Source organism: Anser brachyrhynchus, assembly GCF_964034855.1.
Source record: "Anser brachyrhynchus genome assembly, chromosome: 16".
Classification (NCBI taxonomy): Eukaryota; Metazoa; Chordata; class Aves; order Anseriformes; family Anatidae; genus Anser; species Anser brachyrhynchus.
Genome location: NC_137734.1, coordinates 14,952,316 through 14,973,124, shown reverse-complemented (window position 1 = coordinate 14,973,124; position 20,809 = coordinate 14,952,316). Strand labels below are relative to the sequence as shown.

Here is a 20,809-nt window from a genome sequence, read left to right as displayed (position 1 = left end):
TGGCTCTCAGCTGCATTCCTCAAGTGTATGTACGAGATACATTTGCAGTAGATTTTGGTTAGAATGGTTAAAAGTAATTTATTTATAACATAATATTTATACTGCATACTTCATTGATTAGAAATTATTTGCTGGAGTACAAATGATAATTCCTGTTGGCTGGTTAGTATTGCTAGGATGTTTTAGCCAGAATGCCACAAAGATTTCTTATCAGCCTAGTGCTGTATAGTTAATCTGGAGGAAAACATTTATCTTCATGCTTGCAAACACTGCAAATCAGTGAAGAATAAATTACTCCTCTGATGTAGATTTTCCACAAGTAAAATTGAGAAAAACTGCAATGGGAATAAGAATTTGGAGGAGCTTTCTAGTAAGATTTCTGTAAGCTTTTCAGTGGCTTTGTGTACCTTCATTAATTTTAAGATGGAGCTGATTGCTTTTTATCATACCTAATTACTCTAGAATGCAATATGACAGTGAGAGTAAGACAGGATGTGAAAGGGCAAACTGTTTGTTTACTATCTGTTTACTATCCATTTACTGTCAATTTACTATTTGTTATTTACTATGTGTTTGTGATTTGTTTGCTTATTTTATCTGCCTGAGTAAAGGACAGTCATCCAGGAAGAATATGGTAATTTAGAGTAAGAGCAATATTTCAGAAAGCAGACTTCTGTACAGTCTGAGCCTGAGCTCCCAGTGGGATGCTCTTATTGGAACAGACATGTAAAGCTTGCATTTATATACAGAAGAATGTCAAGAAGGAGACAGTATACCGTTTTGCAGATAAAACCTAAAAATGTATTTGTTTTGTTGAGCAGAGAAAGTAAACAGAAAATCTGAAGTTCTCTGTTAAACTTCTAGCTTGTCAAACTAAAATAGTCAGATCCAGTTGCTGAGACTGATGTATATGGTAATCTTTCTATTTTACAGCATCTTTCTGCAAAAGATTCCTTGCAGACAGAAGAGAAAGTGGGTCCTTTCACAAGGATAATAGAAGCAATGGGTTTCACAGGACCTCTGAAGTATAGCAGATGGGTAAAGCATTTATTTAGTATCTTGGTTAATACTTTCAGCTTTCTTAAAAAGCAAAACCAAAGAAAAGCAGAAAAACTGACAACTGTTTTTTCTTGCAATAGGAACAATATTTATATGGAACAATTCTAATTATTACCCAAGTATATCATTGTTTTGTAATGTGGGGGATATAATAATATAAGCTGGAACCTGCTTCGGTCTGTGTTGTCATCTTTGACCTAAGTAGGAACATTGCATTTGCTTTGTAGAGTCTTTAAACCTTCTTGAATTTCTTCAGATAGCCTATTTTCCTCTTTGTTTGTGCACCAAAGAACACAATAACCACCTTACCACCTTAAAAGTCAGTCCAACATCTGCACAGACCAGCATCTTGTCTCTGGTAATGACCAGTACCAGTTATCTAGAAAGAATTTAATTACAGTAAAAGCATATAATGATACTTTTCTCATGTACTTCTCCAGCTTACAGCAATTGCCTGTTTCAGGATTTCGTGAACGAGAGTAGGCATTTTTCTGTAGTATCTATTGATGAATTTTTATTCCATAAATCTATGCAGTTGCACTTTGAGCTATTGTAAGCTTATAACATCCACAGCATTCTGTATCAAGGATTTCCATAGCTTAAGTATCTGCTGTGGGAAGAGGTACAGTTGTTTTCAATTGATGTTTTTTAATTTTGTCATTTTTTTAAAAAAAAAAAAAGGTGATTATTCTTTCCTTGGGGTGTATGTTAAATTTTTCCCTTTCACTTGTGGCTTTATTATCGTCTATATGCCATATTAGCTGAACTTTTTGCTGAACTGAAGAGACCTTTCTCTTGACCTTTCTCTTTCTGTTATTGAAACAAGTTTCATGTCTTGATTTTCATTGGCCTTCTTTGCATCTTCGCTTGTTCTGTGTTTCTGTGACAGGCGAGTCTCTGTAATGGACAGTAGTGAGATGTTACTGCTGTTTCAGTAGTAGCTGCCTAAGGCAGAGTCACAAATAGGTCCTTCTCTTTGGTGTTTGTAAAATAGTCCTTTTATAAAGCAGTTGTTAACAGTGACTAAATGAGAGCAGTTCCGTAGGAGACCTTCAGTTCCTTCTGCACAATGGAAAAAGACGGATGCAATTCTGAATTTTGCTGTGAACCGGGACACAGGAAAAGGTGACATGACTGGGAAGGGCTGAGTCCAACTGTGCAGATGTTAAAAACTTATAAGGTGCTTTGAATATCTGCAAGGCAGAGTGGACTTCCTCTGAGACTGATCTGCAACTGTTGCTTATTGCATCTTGCCCCTCAGAAAGAAAATATAAAGAAAAGATAACTGGCAGTTAAGGGGGTGAGGTATTTTGCTTGAAAACCTGTTGCTTATATCACATGGTGATAAACATCATGAGAGGGTAGTTTCTCTCCCATGTGTTTGTGTACATATTGTTGTAATAAAGATTCTTGTTAGCTGCAAGTGTTGATTCAGAGCTCTCCTTAATTGCTACTCTTTACTGCCTGCTTTTGGCTAGGGAACTTGGGTTTGGAGAGAGTTATTTTGTGGTTAGGGCCCAGGAGACCTGAGTTCATTTTTGGCCTTGCCAGTGCTCTCTATGAGATCTTAGGGAAGTTTTCTTAATATTTCTGTTTTTTTCTTTCTTCTCCCTTCCCCCTTACCTCTTCTGCACACCAAAACCTCCATGATTAAATTTCACCAGTTTCTCCTGTGTTACTTGCCTTATTTAAGGGCTGGATTGCAGGAACTGTTCTTTACAGTATGTTTTTAATGTCTAATAACGCTTAGTCTGGAGCAGTGACTTTCACAGGGGAGATCTCTACTCCCAGGCCAGGCAGTGTTTCTTTTAAAATGGAAACCTTCAGAACTCCGGTAAATGGTGTAAATTATTTTACTGCAAGAATTTTAGACATATACTCCATTGTTGAGAAAGCTTCTAATCCTTTGTTTTTGACAGAACCCTGTGATTACTGAATAAAAAATTAATGGCCTCTGTGTTTCCACAGCAGATCAATTGTAACTTTCCTATCTTTCCTTTGGGTGGAGGAGCCAAAAGAAATAATACTTCAGTAGTTTGAAGTGTCAGTTGATAGGCATAGAGTGCTCATCTATAATATACTGATCACCAAGACAATCCCTAGTAGATACCAATAAAAAGAAAAAAAAAAAACACAATGCTGATCCCTGGCTTAGGCAAGTATGGGAGTAGGCTCTGCAATTTTCAAGTTTTTTTATTTTTTTTTTCTCCTCCCATGATGTTGGTAGACAGGAATAGCTGGCAGTTATTCTCTTTCAGAACTTTGTTGTCTGTTATTGTGCTTTTTGAAGCTTCAGCACGTCTTGTCTTGGTTATAGTTGATGCACTGACAATTTTTGTGGTGGAATAGCAAGCCATGAACAAAATTAAAAGTTCTGAAGCACCTGAAATATACCTCACATCATTCATCACACGGGATTGCTTTCTTGCTTTTGAAGCTTTGTTGGTCAATTCTCATTTTTGTGGGGAAAAACGAGATATTTTTAGTACATTTGGTATATCACTACTTAAAAAATAAAACATACAGAACACTCATGTATACATCAACAGGTAAAAATACTGGATGAATCTAGGAGTTGTGCATTGGGATCTTTGGAGCTTCTGTAGGGAAAGCTATTTCATGTATTTTTCTGCAATGCTAGTTTTATACTAAGCTAGATTTGGAAGGGTATTCAAGCAGCCATTTAACCATTTTTTTGCCTCGAGACAAGATGAATTATAGTTGTGTAATTCCTGGGAGATAATAATTTGTTGTGCTCTTGAAAATCTCAGCTGATTGTGATTCTCAAAAGAAGTCTTTTCAGAAGAATACAGCATATGTATTTAACAAAAACAGTAGTGTTCTTATGATGAATGCTTGTATTCATCATGTAATCAAGTATTGTCTTTTCTTTTTCTTTAGAAAATTAAGGTAGCAGCTTTGCGCATGTACACATGCTGTGTGGAGAAAACTGACTATGAGGAATTCTTTAACAGTAAGTTGTGTATTTGAAGATACTAGAATTTAGAGTATAACCCTGGAGAGAGAACTTCTGATGAAAAGTAATTAGATATATTTATATCTGTAAATAAGACAACAGTAAGACTTGCCATATGCTAACAGTGCACAGCCAGCTGGAAGCTGACTATGCTATGTTATTACTTTAAGCTCTGAAGGGGCAAAGGTTCAAGGGCATGCTCTGGCTTCTGGAATTGTTACATTTTGTCCCCTGCAATGGAGAATAAGAACATGGTGGGATAGGTAAAACCAGAATATCCTGGAATTTGAAGGACGTTGCCTTTTCTATTACAAAGGGTGGGATAAGCTAAGAATCCAGATGTGTCTTTTTTACCATGGTCTGATGGTCTCTGTCTTACCCAGTCCCGTGACTAGTGAGAAAGTCCAGTGTAACCAGGATACAGGTAGGAGAGAACCATCCCCCTCCACTGATGCACAGCTTTTTTTAATGATACAGGATCAGTTAGATTTCAGGGTCCTACTTGTCTCTCTTCCTTGTATCTGGTTAAGTCAGGACACATCTCCTGACTAGCTGGTGTGACTAGAACCAAGACATGCAAGTCCCTCCTTTAAGTATATAAGAATTTTAGCTTGAATTGTGATGACTCTTCCTTGTTGCACAGTTTTGGTTTTTTTTTAGCTATCAGTGAAAAAATCTGTTGCTGCTTTTGTTAGTATCAAATACAGATTGGTGAATGGGGAGATCTATGATTCATTTAAGTAAATTTCAAATAATTATTTTATTCTTATATGAATTATTTCCTATGTCAGTGCGATTATGGTTGTACTAGGTGACCTTAGAGGTCTTTTCCAATCTTAATGATTCTATGATTCACACGATACTAAACTTGCTGCCTAGACCTGACATGTTAGCTGGCTTCCTGATCTACCAAATGCTTTCTTAAGGCACTGGCATAGGTGGGAGCTGCTGCTGCTTCCTCAAGAGATCAGCTGAAGGTGCATCTTTGTGTTTTCATCTAGTGCAGAGCTTACTGAGGGTGGTTTGGCACATGGTATTGCTGCTGCAAGATTTTCCAGTGGTTTTCAAAAGGTTTTCCAAAACTGTGATGTGGTTTCAGTGGTTGTAGGGAGAACTCTGTAAGCAGTAGGATTCATCACTGATGATCAAAAAATTAGAACCTCATCTTTTCTGCACACACCTCTCCCCAGCTGTGTGTCCTCTCAGACTTTCTCAGCTAAATAGTCTTGTCATACGTACCTCTCAGATATAAGTTTTGCTATTTTTAGCTGTTGTTTCACTATCTCTGTTTAACAGATTAATTGTAAAAAGATTTATAAATGTTGCCCTAGATTAAAGGATTTTCAAAACTGGTGTAGGAAAGAGATACTGTGTTTTTTGTTTGCTACAGATTTTCTGTCTCAGTACTGGGCAAAATGACTTCAATTGTATTCTTGGTACTGTCTTACCGTTTTAAAGAGAAAAATTCCCAGAGCTCCTCCTCTCTTCAAGCGTATCACAAACAGCAGGTGGTCTTTCCCTCCTTTTTCTCCAGAATGTCATAGTTGTTCATTTTGTCTTTTTGCTCTACAGTACAAGTTGTAGCCAGTCAAGTTCTAAATTTACACCCAGGGAAATCTCTGCTTGCATTCATATGAGACCTTTTTAATGTAGGGAAATAGTTTTGTTGACACTGACTGTATGATGTACCTGTTGAGGTAAGAATGCCTGTGATGTTGGTGTCTATGGTGGTTGTCCCAAAGAAACCATTGTTCTAGTATAGACACACGTAAGAGGTTTCTGTTACTTCTATCTCCTGCAGCTGTTTGCGGAATTGGCTCTAAAACCTAATAGGCATGTGATCTGTGTTTAGAAATTAATTCCACTAAAAGATAGACTGGATGGTGGACAGGAACCTTTTACAATGTTTATTTTTTAACCAATGAAGAGCTTTAGGTTGTAGTTCCACGGGCAGATGAGTTGAAAGAGTGGCCAAAAGGAAAAGGCTCACTTCTCCATCTTCCTTCCTCTGCTCTGCACGGGCTTTCTGCCTGTGTTCTAGTCTGTTCAATTACCATGTCCTCTGATGTAGTGTTCAGGTCATTGAAAGGAACTAGCCTGTTTTTTTGCTGCCTTCCTGTTTTGCTGTGTTAGTGAATTAGTGACACACGGAAGGGACTGATGGCCAGAGGCTGTGGCATAAAATAGGTGGTGAGGAGTATGTGATTCAGAGATGAGAACATGGCATACAAGATATCCAACTTAGTTCAGGTCGTCCTGTTTTAATCAAACTATATCAGTCAGGAACAGGTTTTTCCTTTTTGAGATGGTCCTTTTTCAAGTAAAGGGGGCAACACCTAAGCCAGAACTACGGCTTATTCTCAAAAGAGCAGTCTGGGGGACTAGTAGGAACAGGAAGCAGCTACCTCTTAGCTCTGTCTCTTGGTGATGTAGCAAACACAGGTGTGCCTGAGACCATGCTGATGTGGGTGCTGCACACCCACATGATGAACTGCACTGCTCAAGACCCCTATGAATGGTAATGCTGCTGCGTGGGACTCAGATCAGGTCTGTCTGCACCAAAGCTGACTGCGTGCAGACCTAGTGGTGTGGTTATGTTTTGCTGCCCCCAGCACTTCTGGCTGTAGTTGCATGGTTGAGATATCCAAGTGAACTGAACAGTCAGCTCAGGTCTCTGGAGATCTTATTAGCTTTTTCTCTGTAGTTTGTGAAAGCTGTTAACCTACTGAGCTGGCCTTGAAAACAGTACACCCATGCATGTGTAAAACCATTTGCGGGCTGATTAACCCTGTGTGATCAGAACTGGTTTATCACAGAGTTGTCTTCAGTGTTTCTGGACCTGCTTTTGTGATGTGGTTACCTCATGGCTTGAATAACAACTGTGGTGTGACCTTGTGGAACTCATGCTGCTATGTAGATTTTGTGAGGTGGTTCTCTGACAGGTGACTTAGGTTGGCTGAATTTCGTAGTGTCAAGGACTAGAGCAATGACATAAAATGCATGTCTTATAGGCTATCTTGCTGTCTCGGTGCATTTCTGCTGATACCCTGTGCATTTTTTGGAGAGTTTCTCTAATGCACTATGAGCAGCGTCTACTGCCCTTCTCTCCATTATGCTGTGGAACAGCAGTTCCCAAAACACTTACGGATACAAGGTACATGAAGCTTCTGTAGCATATAAAGGAGGTGTTCTAACTGAGGGTCTCCAGTATTATACTGAAGTTAACTTTAGTATGTGTGCCATTCTGCTCTCACTTTGCCCATGGATGATTATAAAGTAAAATTCTGGGAACGCTGCTTTAGGGCTGACATCCCAAATATCTGCTGCACTGTGTTGCTTATATGGAAAGTGAGGCTGTTTTAGGATTTCGGCTGTCCTTTGTATAAAGGAGAACAGAGAAGTAGTAGAGAGAATAGTAAGATTACTGGTGCAAAACTTTGTGTGCATAAAGCTTGTAGAGTTTGTGTCGTTCTGACAAAATGTAGGAAGTCGCTATTTGTGAGGAGAACACCTCATGCTTACCCTTATATTTGAAAGACCAGGAGAGCTTTTAGTATCAGATAGGTGATACTGAGAGCTGAGTTGGAGTTTGTCTGATGAGCATGGAGTGTAGGGTTACCTTGAGTTTATCTTCATCTGTTAATAGTGTTAATTGCCCCGTTGTTACGCCGCTGCAGTAACAAAGAGCTGGCCCTATTTCAGATAGTTCTTAGTGGGGTCTACCAAGAAGCACAAAAGAGATGGAGTTTACCTACAGTGCTTTGGATTCTTCTGGCTTCCGAAGCCCATCAGGCATCCTATTGGCACCTGCTGCGGTCTCAGTCATGCTCTGAGTGGAACGCTGATGTAGTGCACCTATTTTTTTTTTCAGGGTGTGGGGATGCTATCCAATTGTGTTCCTCCTAAAATTGTGATAGTTGCAAAGATGATCTATCATGAAAAATTCTACATTCAAGTTTGCTTCCCCTACCTGATGAATTTTAAGTGCAGAATATGACTGGAGAAAGAGGTATGTCCTCATAATCATAGGCATTCATGTCTCTTATGTGCACAGGTGTGAACAGGAGGTATTCTGTAGGCAGAATAGATTTATTCCCTAGCTGATACTATCACAGTAATTTCATAGGTAATTACACTTTGATATTTTTTTTCTGTATCTAACTATATTCTGAAGGGAATAATTTTCTGTTGAATTATAGGATGCATATTTCTGCCATGTTAGTTTCCTGGAATGAGGTCTTTCAAAACCCCAAATTTTATAAGTACCTTCTTTTAAAAAAGCTGATAACTAAGGGGAAGCTTGTTGCTTTAACGAAACCATCCCTCCTTTAAGTTTAGGATGCAGTCAGTCTTAATATTGAAGTTAAAAAAATGAATTATGAAAATAGAAGTGCAACACTTGGAAAGCTAGTGGAAAAAGTTCTTCCCTCCTGGTTATTGAATAGGTGTTTACAAACTCTCAGTATTTCCAGTAGTGGAGGTGTGAGCTTTGCTTTCCAATGAAGAGTTAATTTTTGTGGTAGGAGACTGATACGTGGAAATTGATTTCAGAAACCTCTCTTTTGAACTAAGTGTTTCACTCTGTGTCTTACCTGTGGAACCCTCATTTAATGAAATGGTTTGATTAATGCAAGTGTTGTGTACTCTCTCTGATTAGAGATGCCTTAGCATGTCTTTACATCAAAGTAGTCATTTCTAGGCTCTTGAATTATTCCTAAGAGGAATGAGACAGCTAGAAAGGGAGAAGGGTGAGGAAAACCTCTGTTTAATCTCCAAACGTAGACTGCTAGTGTCTGTATACCCTCTTAGAGGTGGTATGGGTGATAAATGGGCATTGATGCTGAAGTTTGGCACCTCCTATGCCCTGGTGGAGTTATCTCTTTGAGGAGGGAGCAATAGTGATTGTTTGTTGTGGTGGATGCCTGACCGTGGTTGGTATGTAAAAAGAAAGAGGCTGTAAAAATATTGCTTCATCCAGGTGAGCCTCCTTGGTAGTGCTTGGGAGCCAGGAAGTATAGGAGTTGGGAAAGAATACATTCCAGTACAGAAAAAGATAAGGCTGGCTTCCTTGGGGCATATCTGACAGGAGAGTCTGTTTTTGAATACTCTGGCCTTCTTAAAACTAGATTTGAATAGTTCAGAAGACAAGGTGAAGTGCTTGGTAGGCGAAGGCGGCTGTGTTGAATCCTTCTCATGAGGTACTGCTGTTTAAAAACTTCTTCAGGAGACAGATGTAGAAATAGTTTCCCACAAGGAAGCTTTAAGATTGAGAGGAGCTGAAGGACTTAATGTGCACATAACCCATAGGTCCATGGTTTTCAAACACGAGGAAGAGGAGTATGTTGTGGCCTATAGACTACATTTCTGGCCCCACAGCCTCATGACATTGTACAAATTCAGAGTGTGAACATGCCAATGGAAACCTCTATAGCCCAGTGGCTGTTGTAGAAGAACTGAGTATGGAAGTTGTTTCCGTGATTGGTTGTTTTTAATAATCCTAATGGCTAGAAGCAAGGTATGCCCCAGAGTGTAGTGGGTTCTGCAGCCATGTAGCAAGACATGACAGCTGAGTCAGAGCTAGCATGGTGTCCTGCCTCCAGTAGGAGGCAACAGCACTTGATAAAGGCAGAGTGTAAGAACTGAGCAAAGCATCCATTGTTACTACCTTGTTATTCTCTACTGCTTTGGGACTTTAGAAGCCACATATTTTTCTTCTTAACTCTCCATTATGGATTTTTTTTTCTAATGTAAATTTTATCTGAGTTATACACATATGAAATCTTTTGGAATCTGCAGCGTCCCATGACTGCATTTTCTAAATTTTAAGCACATGTTTGACAGTAAATGGTGTTTGCTTCCAATATGTATTTACTATGTAGAGCTAGAAATTAAATTACTAAAATGTATTTGGCTTTTGGTGGAGTGAATTTGTGTTAGATGGGGGGAAAAAAAAAGATGAAATTCATATTAATATTTAGTTTTGTTTCCATCAAGGGTGCCAGATGCCTGATACTTTGAATTCCTGGTTCCTTGTAGCACAGCTTCATGTCTGGTAAGTGGAACTTAAATAGTAATATAACTATTCTTAGGAAATAGAATGATATGTACCTTACTGGGGGGAAAAAAAAGTAGGATATATGGTTGTTGATAACAATGTTTATATTCAATTTACTAAATACTGAATTCTAGTAGTTTTCTCCTAAAGAGCAAAAAGACCCATGGAGAAGCTAACATCTTTTAAATCTCTGAATTCCTGGGTAGTAGAATGATCTGTGCCATGGGTTTTCTAAAAGCCTTGCCTAGCCCGTGTGGAAAAATCTTATTTGGGTGTTTTAGGAAAAGTTTAAATTTATGTAGAAGTGTTTTAAACTGTGAGAATTTGTGGTGGTTGAAGTTGCTGCTTGTCAGAAGCATTTAACAAATTATAGCGCTGGCATTTATTCTTGCACCTCTGAAATGTGCATACAGGTTGGTGAATGCCAGCTTGGCTGTATGTAAAAATATTTAACACCTTACACGTTAAGTGTTTTGCCGCCTTTTTCATTTGTGAAAATAGCCAAAAAAAATCAGTTCTTCATCTAATATTACCTACTCATAAAGGTCAGAGGTGCACAAGGGAGTACAGTTTCATGAAAGACCTGGCACTTAACAAAAATTACCGAAGTACGTAGACTTACACTCAGCTATCCAAAGGCTGAAAGGAAGTTTGTACTGAAATAGTTGCCTTGCGCACAGGCCCCTTATTTCCTTGCCTCTTTTTTTTCCCCTTCCCTCTTTTTAATTTCCTGTCTCCTCAGTATATTGAAAGATGGGGCAGCACATTTCACCAAGCAACGAGTAAATTAGCAGAACCATTGAATCAGTTAATGAAATCAGTGGAATCAATTAATGGATTACCCTTGAAACTTGCAGTTTATTTCTTACAGTTTCCTGTGAAAGGGTCATTAATAATTGAATCAATAAGGCAATCGTGTTTTGATATTCGGAAAACTACTGCAATAAATTTCAAAATCAAACCATTTGTAAATACCTGGGGAAAAACGAAGAGGGGTAACATGAATCTGCAAAGAACTCTTTTTTTTTTTTTCCACAACATCTTGATTTTGCATTGACAGGAAAATGTACCTTGTGCCAGCATCATGGTCAAGATGTATAATCTTCTCTCATGACTGACAGGTGTGAAAATAAATAAGGCAACTATGGTAGGGAACTATGATAGAGAAGGAACTAATACTGGATAGAGAACTTCTAAAATCACAGCTACATAAGAGAAAGCCAAGAATTTGAGCTTGTGGTGCTAAGGAGACAGCTAATGAGGGAAATTGAAGGTCTTTTATGCTTAAGGTATGGTCGACATGTTGACAGCAAGGTACTACACAACTAGGAAGAAACTAAATCTCTGCTTCATTTGACAACAATGAAAATGTGAATCTGGAGGATAGTATTGGGCTAAGTTTTAATAAGAGGTTCATGTTTCCAAGATTTTTATGCCTGGCTTCTCCCTGTTTCTGGCAGCTTGACCTAATGAATACTGTCATTCTGTGCTGCAAATGGGAGATCTCATTTGATGTTCCAAGATGCAGAGAAGCCCATGATAGGCCTGCTGACTACCTGAGCTATCGGAAAAGGCTGCAGGTTTTGCTTGTGGCTAGCTCAGTGACCAGGATCCTGCCATGATATGGCAAGATTGTCCTTTTTTAAATCATTTTGACCTCAGTAAAGAGGCAGCAGAACATCGGGGATTCTGCTAACTCTTAAATGTTTAACGGTGTCCTCCCTCTGTCAGGAGACTCTAACACCTCTGCCTTTCCTGCTGGACCTTTTGTCTCAGAGGCTGGAAATCACCCTGACATGGTGGCCAATAACCCGACTCTGTAGATTCTGATCATTTGTTGAAATGTTCCTGTTCCCTCTTGTAAAGTAGTCTAGATTACTCATTTCTTCCCTCTTCACCTTCAGAGATTTACTTCCATCTGATTTAGTGTGTCTTCTGGAGCTGGAGAAGATGAGATTTTTTTTTCCCAGTTTGGTAAAAACAAACAAACAAACAAAAAAAACCACTCAATTTGTGCTGTTGTTGCCCATCGTGTTCCAGTTAACTGTTCTGTGGTTTTTTGGATCCCACCTTTTATAAACTTAAGGTGCTTGTTAGAGCATACCTCCTTGCATTACAGTTTCAGGTGAGTTTACTGTTTGAATCTCTGGCTCTTATTTCCTCCTCTTGTCTGTGAACAAAGTTTTCCTACTTACCTGTGGCCAGAAAGGAGGGAGAAATTCAGGCCCTTATGTTTAGCTTCTGCTTTTACTAGCTTATTTAAAACTAATATTCCTTTAGATACACTCTGGTTCCTTCCAATGCAGTGCTAAAACTATACTTCAGAAAATCAACCTAATACTATTCTTTTCTGAGTGTCATGGCTTTATAGGCTATTTCAGTTACTTTACACCTTTGATGTCAGGAGGACTTTCTTTATGCTCAGAAGCCCAGACCTTTTAGGAAATCTCATTCTTTTCATTACTACTACATTTATCTTTTCCCATTCAGTGGCAGTCTAAATGGAGTATTGGCTGTGTCCAAAGCTGTTTCTAAACTTCTGAAGTGATGACTTTGATAAGAAATACCTCATCTACATGATACATCCTGCATAACCTAGAACTCCCTTCATGTTTTATCCAAGTATGGTGCCATCCCTGAAACATTTAGGATCAAGATAGAGTGGTGCTACAACTCCTTTTCTGAAAGACTCCAAGGTCTGTTGCAAGACTTCATCTGAGTATTGCGTTCCATAAGGAAAACTGCACTTGTGAAAGTGTTGATCAGTTTGAGAGTCTCCAGAGGAGAACAAGAACCATCAAGTTTGTAGAAAACTGTTCTTGCAGGGAAATAATTATCAGATTTGCATAGAAAGGAGTGAGGTTACTGTACTATTTTGAGATTTGCTGCTTCAGAAGAAAGGGAATAATCTGTCTATGGTTCATCCTAGGAGAACAGGAAGAAAGGGACTTAAAATTGCACCGAGAGTCTTTCTTGAAAGACATTTTAAGAACAAGTTTATCTGGAATGTCTTAGGCATTTAGTTGATCCTGTCTTACCGTGAGGGAATGGGCTAAATGACCTACGCAGAGGCATGAGGAGGGAAGATGACTATGCAGCCACACTCAGATCTGTTAGCTTTTGTCCTATCAAAAAAGCTATACATGGCTGTAAATACAGTAGTTAGTGAACTTGATAGGCTGAAGCAAAGGATGACATGCAAACATGCTAAAGAATAATGAGCAAGAGTTCAGAATTCTGCTTCTTACCATTATTCTAAGCTACCATTGGTCATAAAGTATATCATGACATATAGCTGAAGTCTATTCAGGAGCTTCCTTCTCCAGTATCCAAGTTGCTGGCCATTCACGAATGATCTGGGTTAAACAGAATAAAAAAACAGCTTTCCAAAATTCTTGTTGATACTTCTGTTGTTAAGCCAGAGTAATTTCTCTGATCTAGTGTAACACAACCCTAGAAATTGTTGTTCTGGAACAACTGAGGAAGCCAGAATGACTGGCTATGCAGGGGATAGTATGAAGCTCTGAGTGGGCTTTAACCGTGAAAGCGTATCATCACACCTTGATTGCGTAGTACTGAGCCACATCACAACAGTTGAATGGGGTGATGACAATTGCTGCTTCTGGTGTTTAAGCCAGTCAGTGGGCTCTACGGGAATACCGATGGAAACAGTCATAGCTGAGGCTCTTGTGGGAAACTGCTACTTCTTGCCTAAGATGGATAGAGGTGAAGGTGCTTCTCTTCCTTTTCAGGCATCCTTTCATATATTTTTCTTCTAACATAACCTCTCTGCATGCATAAATTATCCAGCAAATGTTAGGTAGATAGATTTCTAAAGACAGTTTGGAATAATCCTGCTTTCGTGCTTTGACGAAGATGAGTCAGTATTTGAGTAAACTGCAGAGCAGATTCAGTAGTGAAACGATAAAATGTTTCACACTGTGTTGATCCAGTTAGAAGGTTTGTAGTCTGTAAAGAGTGTGTGTCTTTTTTAAACCTCAGACAGCAGGTGTAGTAACAAACTACCAAATTTTCAAATAAACTGCAGATTTCCATGATCTCACTTGTGGTGCTGCAGAACAGCTCTATGACAGCACTGTGCATCCAAACACAGAGAAACCTTTTAGGCTTCGAGGGTAGCTGGTTTTAACTCAGAACACTACTCCATTCCTGTTCATCAGTGACCAGTTGTTAACTGCTAGTCTGTGAACTACTCTCTCCTCTTGGTTTGCCACTGCTAAGGCAGACTGGATGGGAACCAGTGTTTATGCCTGCGGGGATTCTTGCCAAGCCACTCTTTTTTTTTTTTTTTGCTATGCTTGTGTATTGAGTGAGAGAAGCATAAAAATACTTTTCTTAACCCAGTTAGACTTCTAAACTTAGTCTTTAACTCTTTAACTTAAGAGTGAGCAAAAAATTTTGGATACAATAACTAATTAACATTTTCATACAAGTCAATTATATAAATACACAAGAGGAACAAAGGTTTTGAAACTGGTGAAAGTAAGAAAGAAGTTTTAAGCTTGCTGTGTGTTTGACTTGCGACAGGATAGACAGTTGTCCTGAGGTCTGGACCATTGGTTTAGCAGAAAGCGTTGCCATTTTTCTGAGGACAGGATGCTGACAGATTCACTTTTTGCTACCATCTTAAATGCATTTAGTTGCTGGGACAGTGGTGCTATTAGACTGAAATGGGGTTGTCACTGCCACAATATAAACCTTGGGAATCCTTACATGGCTCTGTTTCCTGAAACGGGAATTGCCACTCATCCCAGTGTTCCCTTCAGTGTTGCCTGTTCCCTTTTCTACCCACCCTCTACCCAGGTTCTCTGTCACTGTGGTGGTTTTACTTGGGTGGGCAGCCGAGTTCTACCACGGCTGCTCTCTCATTCCCTCTCCTCAAAGGGAAAGGGGGAGAAAATACGATGCAAGGGCTCAAGGGTTGAGATAAGGACGGGGAGATTGCTTAACAATTATTGTGATGGGCAAAACAGACTCAGAGTAGGGAGATAGCAAGATTTATCGCCATTACTAACAAGCTAGAGAAGTGAGGAACAAAGGAAGGAAACCAAAAATGCCTTCCCCCCATCCACTCTCTTCCACCTCCTTCCCCCAAGTGGTGCGAGTGAATGGGGGTTGTGGTCAGTCTACAGCGCTTTGTCTCCACCGCTCCTTCTTGGTCACTCTCTTCCCCTGTGCCGTGTGGTCCCTCCCACGGGATGCCATCTTCCCCGAACTGATCCGGTGTGGGCTTCCCACAGGCAGCAGCTCTTCAAGAACTGCTCCAGATATGGGCCCATACCACAGGGTCCATCGGTCAGGAGCAAACTGCTCCAACCTTGGTCCCCCATGGGCAGCAGCTCCTGCGTGGTCCCCTCTCCATGGGCTGCATCTCCGGCCTGGAATCAGTTCCACTGGGGGTCCACCACAGGCGGCAGCCTCTGTCAGTGCAGGTCCACCTGCTCTACCGTGGTACTCCATGGGCTGCAGGGGGCAGCCTGCTTCACCATGGTCCTCACCACAGGCTGCAGGGGACTTCTGCTCTGGCGCCTGGAGCACCTCTCCCCCTCCTTCTTCACTGACCTTGGTGCCTCCTCTCTCTCTCCCAGCTGCTGTGTAGCAGTGTTGTGGTTTTTTTTTTTTTTTCCCCTTTCTTAAATATGCTCTCACAGAGGCGCAAACAACATTGCTTGTTGGCTTGTCTCTGGTCAGCAGCGGGACCCTTGTCTAGCATGCGGCAGCTTCTAGATTCTTCTCACAGAAGCCACCCCTATAGCCCCCTGCTACCAAAACTTTGCCATGTAAACCCACTACAGTCACTCCACCTTTTGATCACAGGTCTATGTGACATGCCTCAGTCTCTCTCTCTGGTCTTCTGACCTCATTCTGTTAGGATTGTGTTATGTTGAAGCCAGACCCATGGAGCCTCTCATGGTTGCTGTCATTTTCAAAAGCCTTCATCTAGGAATCAGATTCTGACACAAAGGCTATTCTTTTATTGTTGGTGTGTCAGTTGAATGACCCTTGTATGGGACTTATATGTATGGTTCTATTCAGAAAAAAAGAGTAGAGAAGCAATGTAGGTTTTGGTGCTTTCAGTTTGCTTTGACTCTGTGACTCATCTCTGGCAATAAATTTTTCTATCTTTGCAGGTTAAAACAAAGTTTTCTTTACTAATCAGCACATCACATAGAATCCATCATAAAGATTGGCATCTGCCCTTTTACAGGTCAGCCCAACAGACAAGTTTCAAATGTTTATGATTTTCTCTGAGCTGGCATTCACAGAGCACCAAATACTTCTAATGCCTGAAGGGAAGCCCAGATCTTATCTCCACTGAAGAAATGAACAGATGCATAAATCATTTTTTACCTCTTAACTCTTGTGGTACCTTCACTATTGGTAATATGTGGCTGCTTCAAAGTGGCCTGCAGTAGCTCTGCTCTGTTGCTTTTACAAAAGTTGTGAGAAAAAGCTTTTATGTGAGCAGTTCCTAAGCTGTAGCATGGCTCTGTGAAAAGCGGTGACTTATTTTAGCTTCAGTGTTTGAGCTAACATCCACAGTAACTCAGTCAACCCAAACAGGCTCTTCTAATCTGCAAAACAGGAGCCGAGCTGACTGGTAAAGTGGAGAATGTGGGGCTGGTGATGGGACTTGTCTCTTAGGTTAGTGAAGGAATAGCCTGTATTTCAGTTCATGCTGTTTACAAATGTAGGCGGAAATAAAAGGAAATAAATCTGTTGTGGTGGTGGTTTATTTTTTAGATTGAATATCAGCAATGAAGTTCAAATGGCTTTAATGCTTGTTATAACTTTAAAAAAAAAAAAAAGTGAAACAACCCAACCTCGTATTCACATCATCTAGGTTGGAAGAGGCCTCCAAGATCACCTAGTCCAACCTCTGACCTAACACTAACAAGTCCTCCACTAAACCATATCACTAAGCTCTACATCTAAACGTCTTTTAAAGACCTCCAGGGATGGTGACTCAGCCACTTCCCTGGGCAGCCCATTCCAATGCCTAACCACCCTTTCTGTAAAGAAGTTTTTCCTAATATCCAACCTAAACCTCCCCTGGTGCAACTTTAGCCCATTCCCCCTCGTCCTGTCACCGGGCACATGGGAGAATAGACCAACCGCCACCTCGCTACAGCCGCCTTTAAGGTACCTGTAGAGTACGATAAGGTCTCCCCTGAGCCTCCTCTTCTCCAGGCTAAACAACCCCAGCTCCCTCAGCTGCTACTCATTAGACTTGTTCCCCACCGGCTTTGTTGCCCTTCTCTGGACTCGCTCGAGCACCTCCATGCCCTTCTTGTAGTGAGGGGCCCAAAACTGAACACAGTACTCGAGGTGTGGCTTCACCAGAGCCGAGTACAGGGGGACAATCACTTCCCGAGTCCTGCTGGCCACCACAGCCAGGATGCTGTTGGCCTTCTTGGCTACCTGAGCACATTGCTGGCTCATACTCAGCTGCCTATCAACCAGTACTCCCAGGTCCTTCTCGGCCAGGCAGCTTTCCAACCACTCATCTCCCAGCCTGTAGCGCTGCTTGGGGTTGTTGTGCCCCAGGTGCAGGACCCCGCAGTTGGCCTTGTTGAACTTCATACAGTTGGCCTCAGCCCATCGGTCCAGCCTATCCAGATCCTCCTGCAGAGCCTTCCTTCCCTCGAGCACATCGACACACGCACCTAACTTGGTGTCATCTGCAAACTTACTGAGGGTGCGCTCGGTCCCCTCATCCAGATCATCGATAAAGCTATTAAAGAGGACTGGCCCCAGTACTGAGCCCTGGGGGACTCCACTAGTGACCGGAATTCAACTGGATTTGGCTCCATTCACCACAACTCTTTGGGCCCGGCTATCCAGCCAGTTTTTAACCCAATGAAGCGTACGCCAGTCCAAGCCATGAGCAGCCGGTTTCTTGAGGAGAATGCTGTGGGAAACGGTATCAAAAGCCTTACTGAAGTCAAGGTAGACCACATCCACAGCCTTCCCCTCATCCACCAAGTGTGTCACTTGGTCATAGAAGGAGATCAGGTTCGCCAAGCAGGACCTGCCCTTCATAAACCCATGCCGACTGGGCCTGATCGCCTGGTTGCCCTGCAAGTGCCGCGTGATGGCACTCAAGATCCTACAACACACAAACTTGTGATTTCTTCTAGCATGTACTGCATGTAGGGGTTTTACGAAGTGGTTGGATGTGTATCCTAAGATCCCTGTAGTTGAAATAATTTAGGACATTGCTAAAGTGAGTTTGGGTGAAGTCTGTAACTTGCTTAAGCTTTTGCAGCTTGGCTAGGACAGACTCTTCCAGCATTTTAGTATACCAGGCCAAATTAACAGCTGGCTTGTAGCCTAGGATTAGACAAGACATTTGTTCCTACTCCAAAGAGTGATATGTTCTTAAGGCTGTGGAATTTAGGTTGCAGTACTGTTTAACTAGATTACAGTACTGTCAGCCAAAGTAGAGTCTGCTGTCACTCTTCCATAGCTGGATTGGCCAAAATCCAGCAGATACAGCTCTTGAGAACAGAATAGACAAGTTTAGGATATTTAAAAATAAAACTTTGTTCCTGGTCACAAAAGCACATACTCTAAGGAGAATCTTAAATAAGCTGAAATAGATTTAATTTATTCTTTAAATTTGAAGAAAAACTGGAAGCTATGAATATGATGTTTGTGTTCTTGCAGGATGTGTCTGGTACGAATGAAGCAAGAGGGTCGTGCCGGAAAATACATGTGTCGCTATATAGTTCATTGCATGTGGGAGGATGTTCAACAGCGTGGTAAGGTGATGGGGGTAAGTTATCTGTGGTGTTGATAATCTTGATTATTTTGATGATTCATCTCTTCCAATGCTTTTGTAACTTCACGTCTTGAAAGAATTTTTAAGAATAAATTTGTAGCTACATATGTAGTTCTTTATTAGCTTAAGCTATTACATGTAGCCTTAATCTTGGTCACTCATTCCTGCAGCTGCACTGGCTATTGTATTGAGCCCCTGACTTTATTTTTGAAACCATATCATGGCCTGAATGAAGATTCTGATTTGTCTGTAAATAATTAATTTTCCACATGGTTTGCTACCTGATTGCAGAAACAGGGATGCTGCTGTAATAGGATGAGCATTTGTGGATAGGAATTAAGCAGCTGGGGTAGGGAGAAACCTGACTGATGCCAAACTTAAGTTGCAGCTATAAGTCATTCCAGAAGAGCTTTGAGTTTTCTCTGTATCCAGGATGGTGAGTAAAAGGAAGGCTAAAGGACAAGGGTTTTGTTAACTGTACATGACTATTAAATAGTCATTAGTTTACTTTTCATTCTGAATTCTTAGTGTATCTAGTCTTCAACACAAAAGAAACATTTTAAGTGTAGTTCTAATGATAGTTGATTTCTAAGTTTGAAGGAAGAACAGGGTTGGGTCTTTTTGCCTGTGCCACGAGCAAAGTTATGCTAGTTGTAATGGTCATTTCTGGCCTTAAAGTGCTTTTCTTCATCCTTGTGTCAGTGACAGTCTTCAGACAAGGCACTGCAGAAGCAGTGGACATAGGACAACTCTCAACCCCAATTTGACAGTGGTGACAGTAGACCTGAGGGTGTTGAGGATGCCTATCTTCAGGGTGCTTCTAGTGAGAGAACAGGACTAGGAAAGATCTTCTGTGGTGTGGAAAAAGAAGTAAAGAATGGTTAAATAAATAAATACAGTTTTGTCTGTGATGAAAATAAACTGTTCAAAAAGTGACAGTTTTCATATAGCAATAATGTCATATTGTCAAGTTTAGTTCTCAGCCAAATACCCAAGGGAGAGACAGGAAGAGTGTACCTCTTTATGACACGCAAGCGACTTAACCAGTGAGTTAGGATTTGGTATGAGACCCCAACAGTAATTCAAGAAGTTTCTTTCTGATGATCCTTTATTTTGCATGTGGTCTTGGAAAGTGTTGATTTTGGTTATTCTATTGGCAATTTTTTTCTATTTATTGGGAACTTCTTATCTTTACTATGTTACGGGTTGCTTTTTAAGACAGGTCTAAATTTAGGCGTCTTGGATTTTTTGCTACATTAATGGGCAAAACAAAACCTCCAATACAGGAATCTCTAATGTCATGGTCAGATGCCATGAAGTAGTGTGAGTGAGCCTGGGCAAATCAGATGATAACTAGTACAGGGTATTCTTAATGTAGAGTTTGTTCTCGAGATCTTCCAGTGTTTTTTCATTCTAGGAGACAGAGAATGATGTAAATATTGACATAACAGGTTTCAGACTGTTGCTTTTGTGCAGTGCAGATTGGGCATGAGCACTTCGCTGAAAAGAGGAACTGAATGCCATTACGGAAAAGTTTTGAAGGCCAGATAGCAAACATCTCACATTATTAAGTAGCTGTTCTAAAATCTCTACTTATTTCAAACATTGCAGATTATTAACAAGCAATTCTAAACTCTCTGTATTTGATTGTATTTCTCAAGTATTGTGTTTTCAGTTTTTCATTGTCCTGTGCTTTCAGCCTTGACTTCCTGTTTATCATAGTCTTGTCTAAGAAAAGCACCAGAGAAAAAGACTGAATGAAATAGCTTATACATTTTTGGCCTATTCCCATGCCTGCCATGTCATAGCAGCTGTTTCATGTTTCTTTAGGAACTGGAGATGGTTCAGATCCTTGTCCTAGGTGTAAATTTAAGGTTGCTCCTCCTTAAAAACAAACAAACAAAACCACATT

The 20,809-nt window shown here is 40.5% G+C and overlaps 1 protein-coding gene across 4 annotated transcripts in view; it reads left to right on the top strand.

Moving 5' to 3' along the window:
* Positions 1-20,809, top strand: part of UQCC1 (ubiquinol-cytochrome c reductase complex assembly factor 1) — a 55,031-nt gene that overhangs the window by 8,337 nt on the left and 25,885 nt on the right. For all 4 annotated transcript variants that reach the window (XM_080558815.1, XM_080558817.1, XM_080558818.1 and 1 more), the window contains 4 exons: positions 934-1,038; positions 3,961-4,033; positions 10,031-10,088; positions 18,783-18,891. In XM_080558815.1, the coding sequence (XP_080414941.1) occupies positions 934-1,038; positions 3,961-4,033; positions 10,031-10,088; positions 18,783-18,891 (345 nt within the window). The remainder of the gene's footprint in view (positions 1-933; positions 1,039-3,960; positions 4,034-10,030; positions 10,089-18,782; positions 18,892-20,809) is intronic.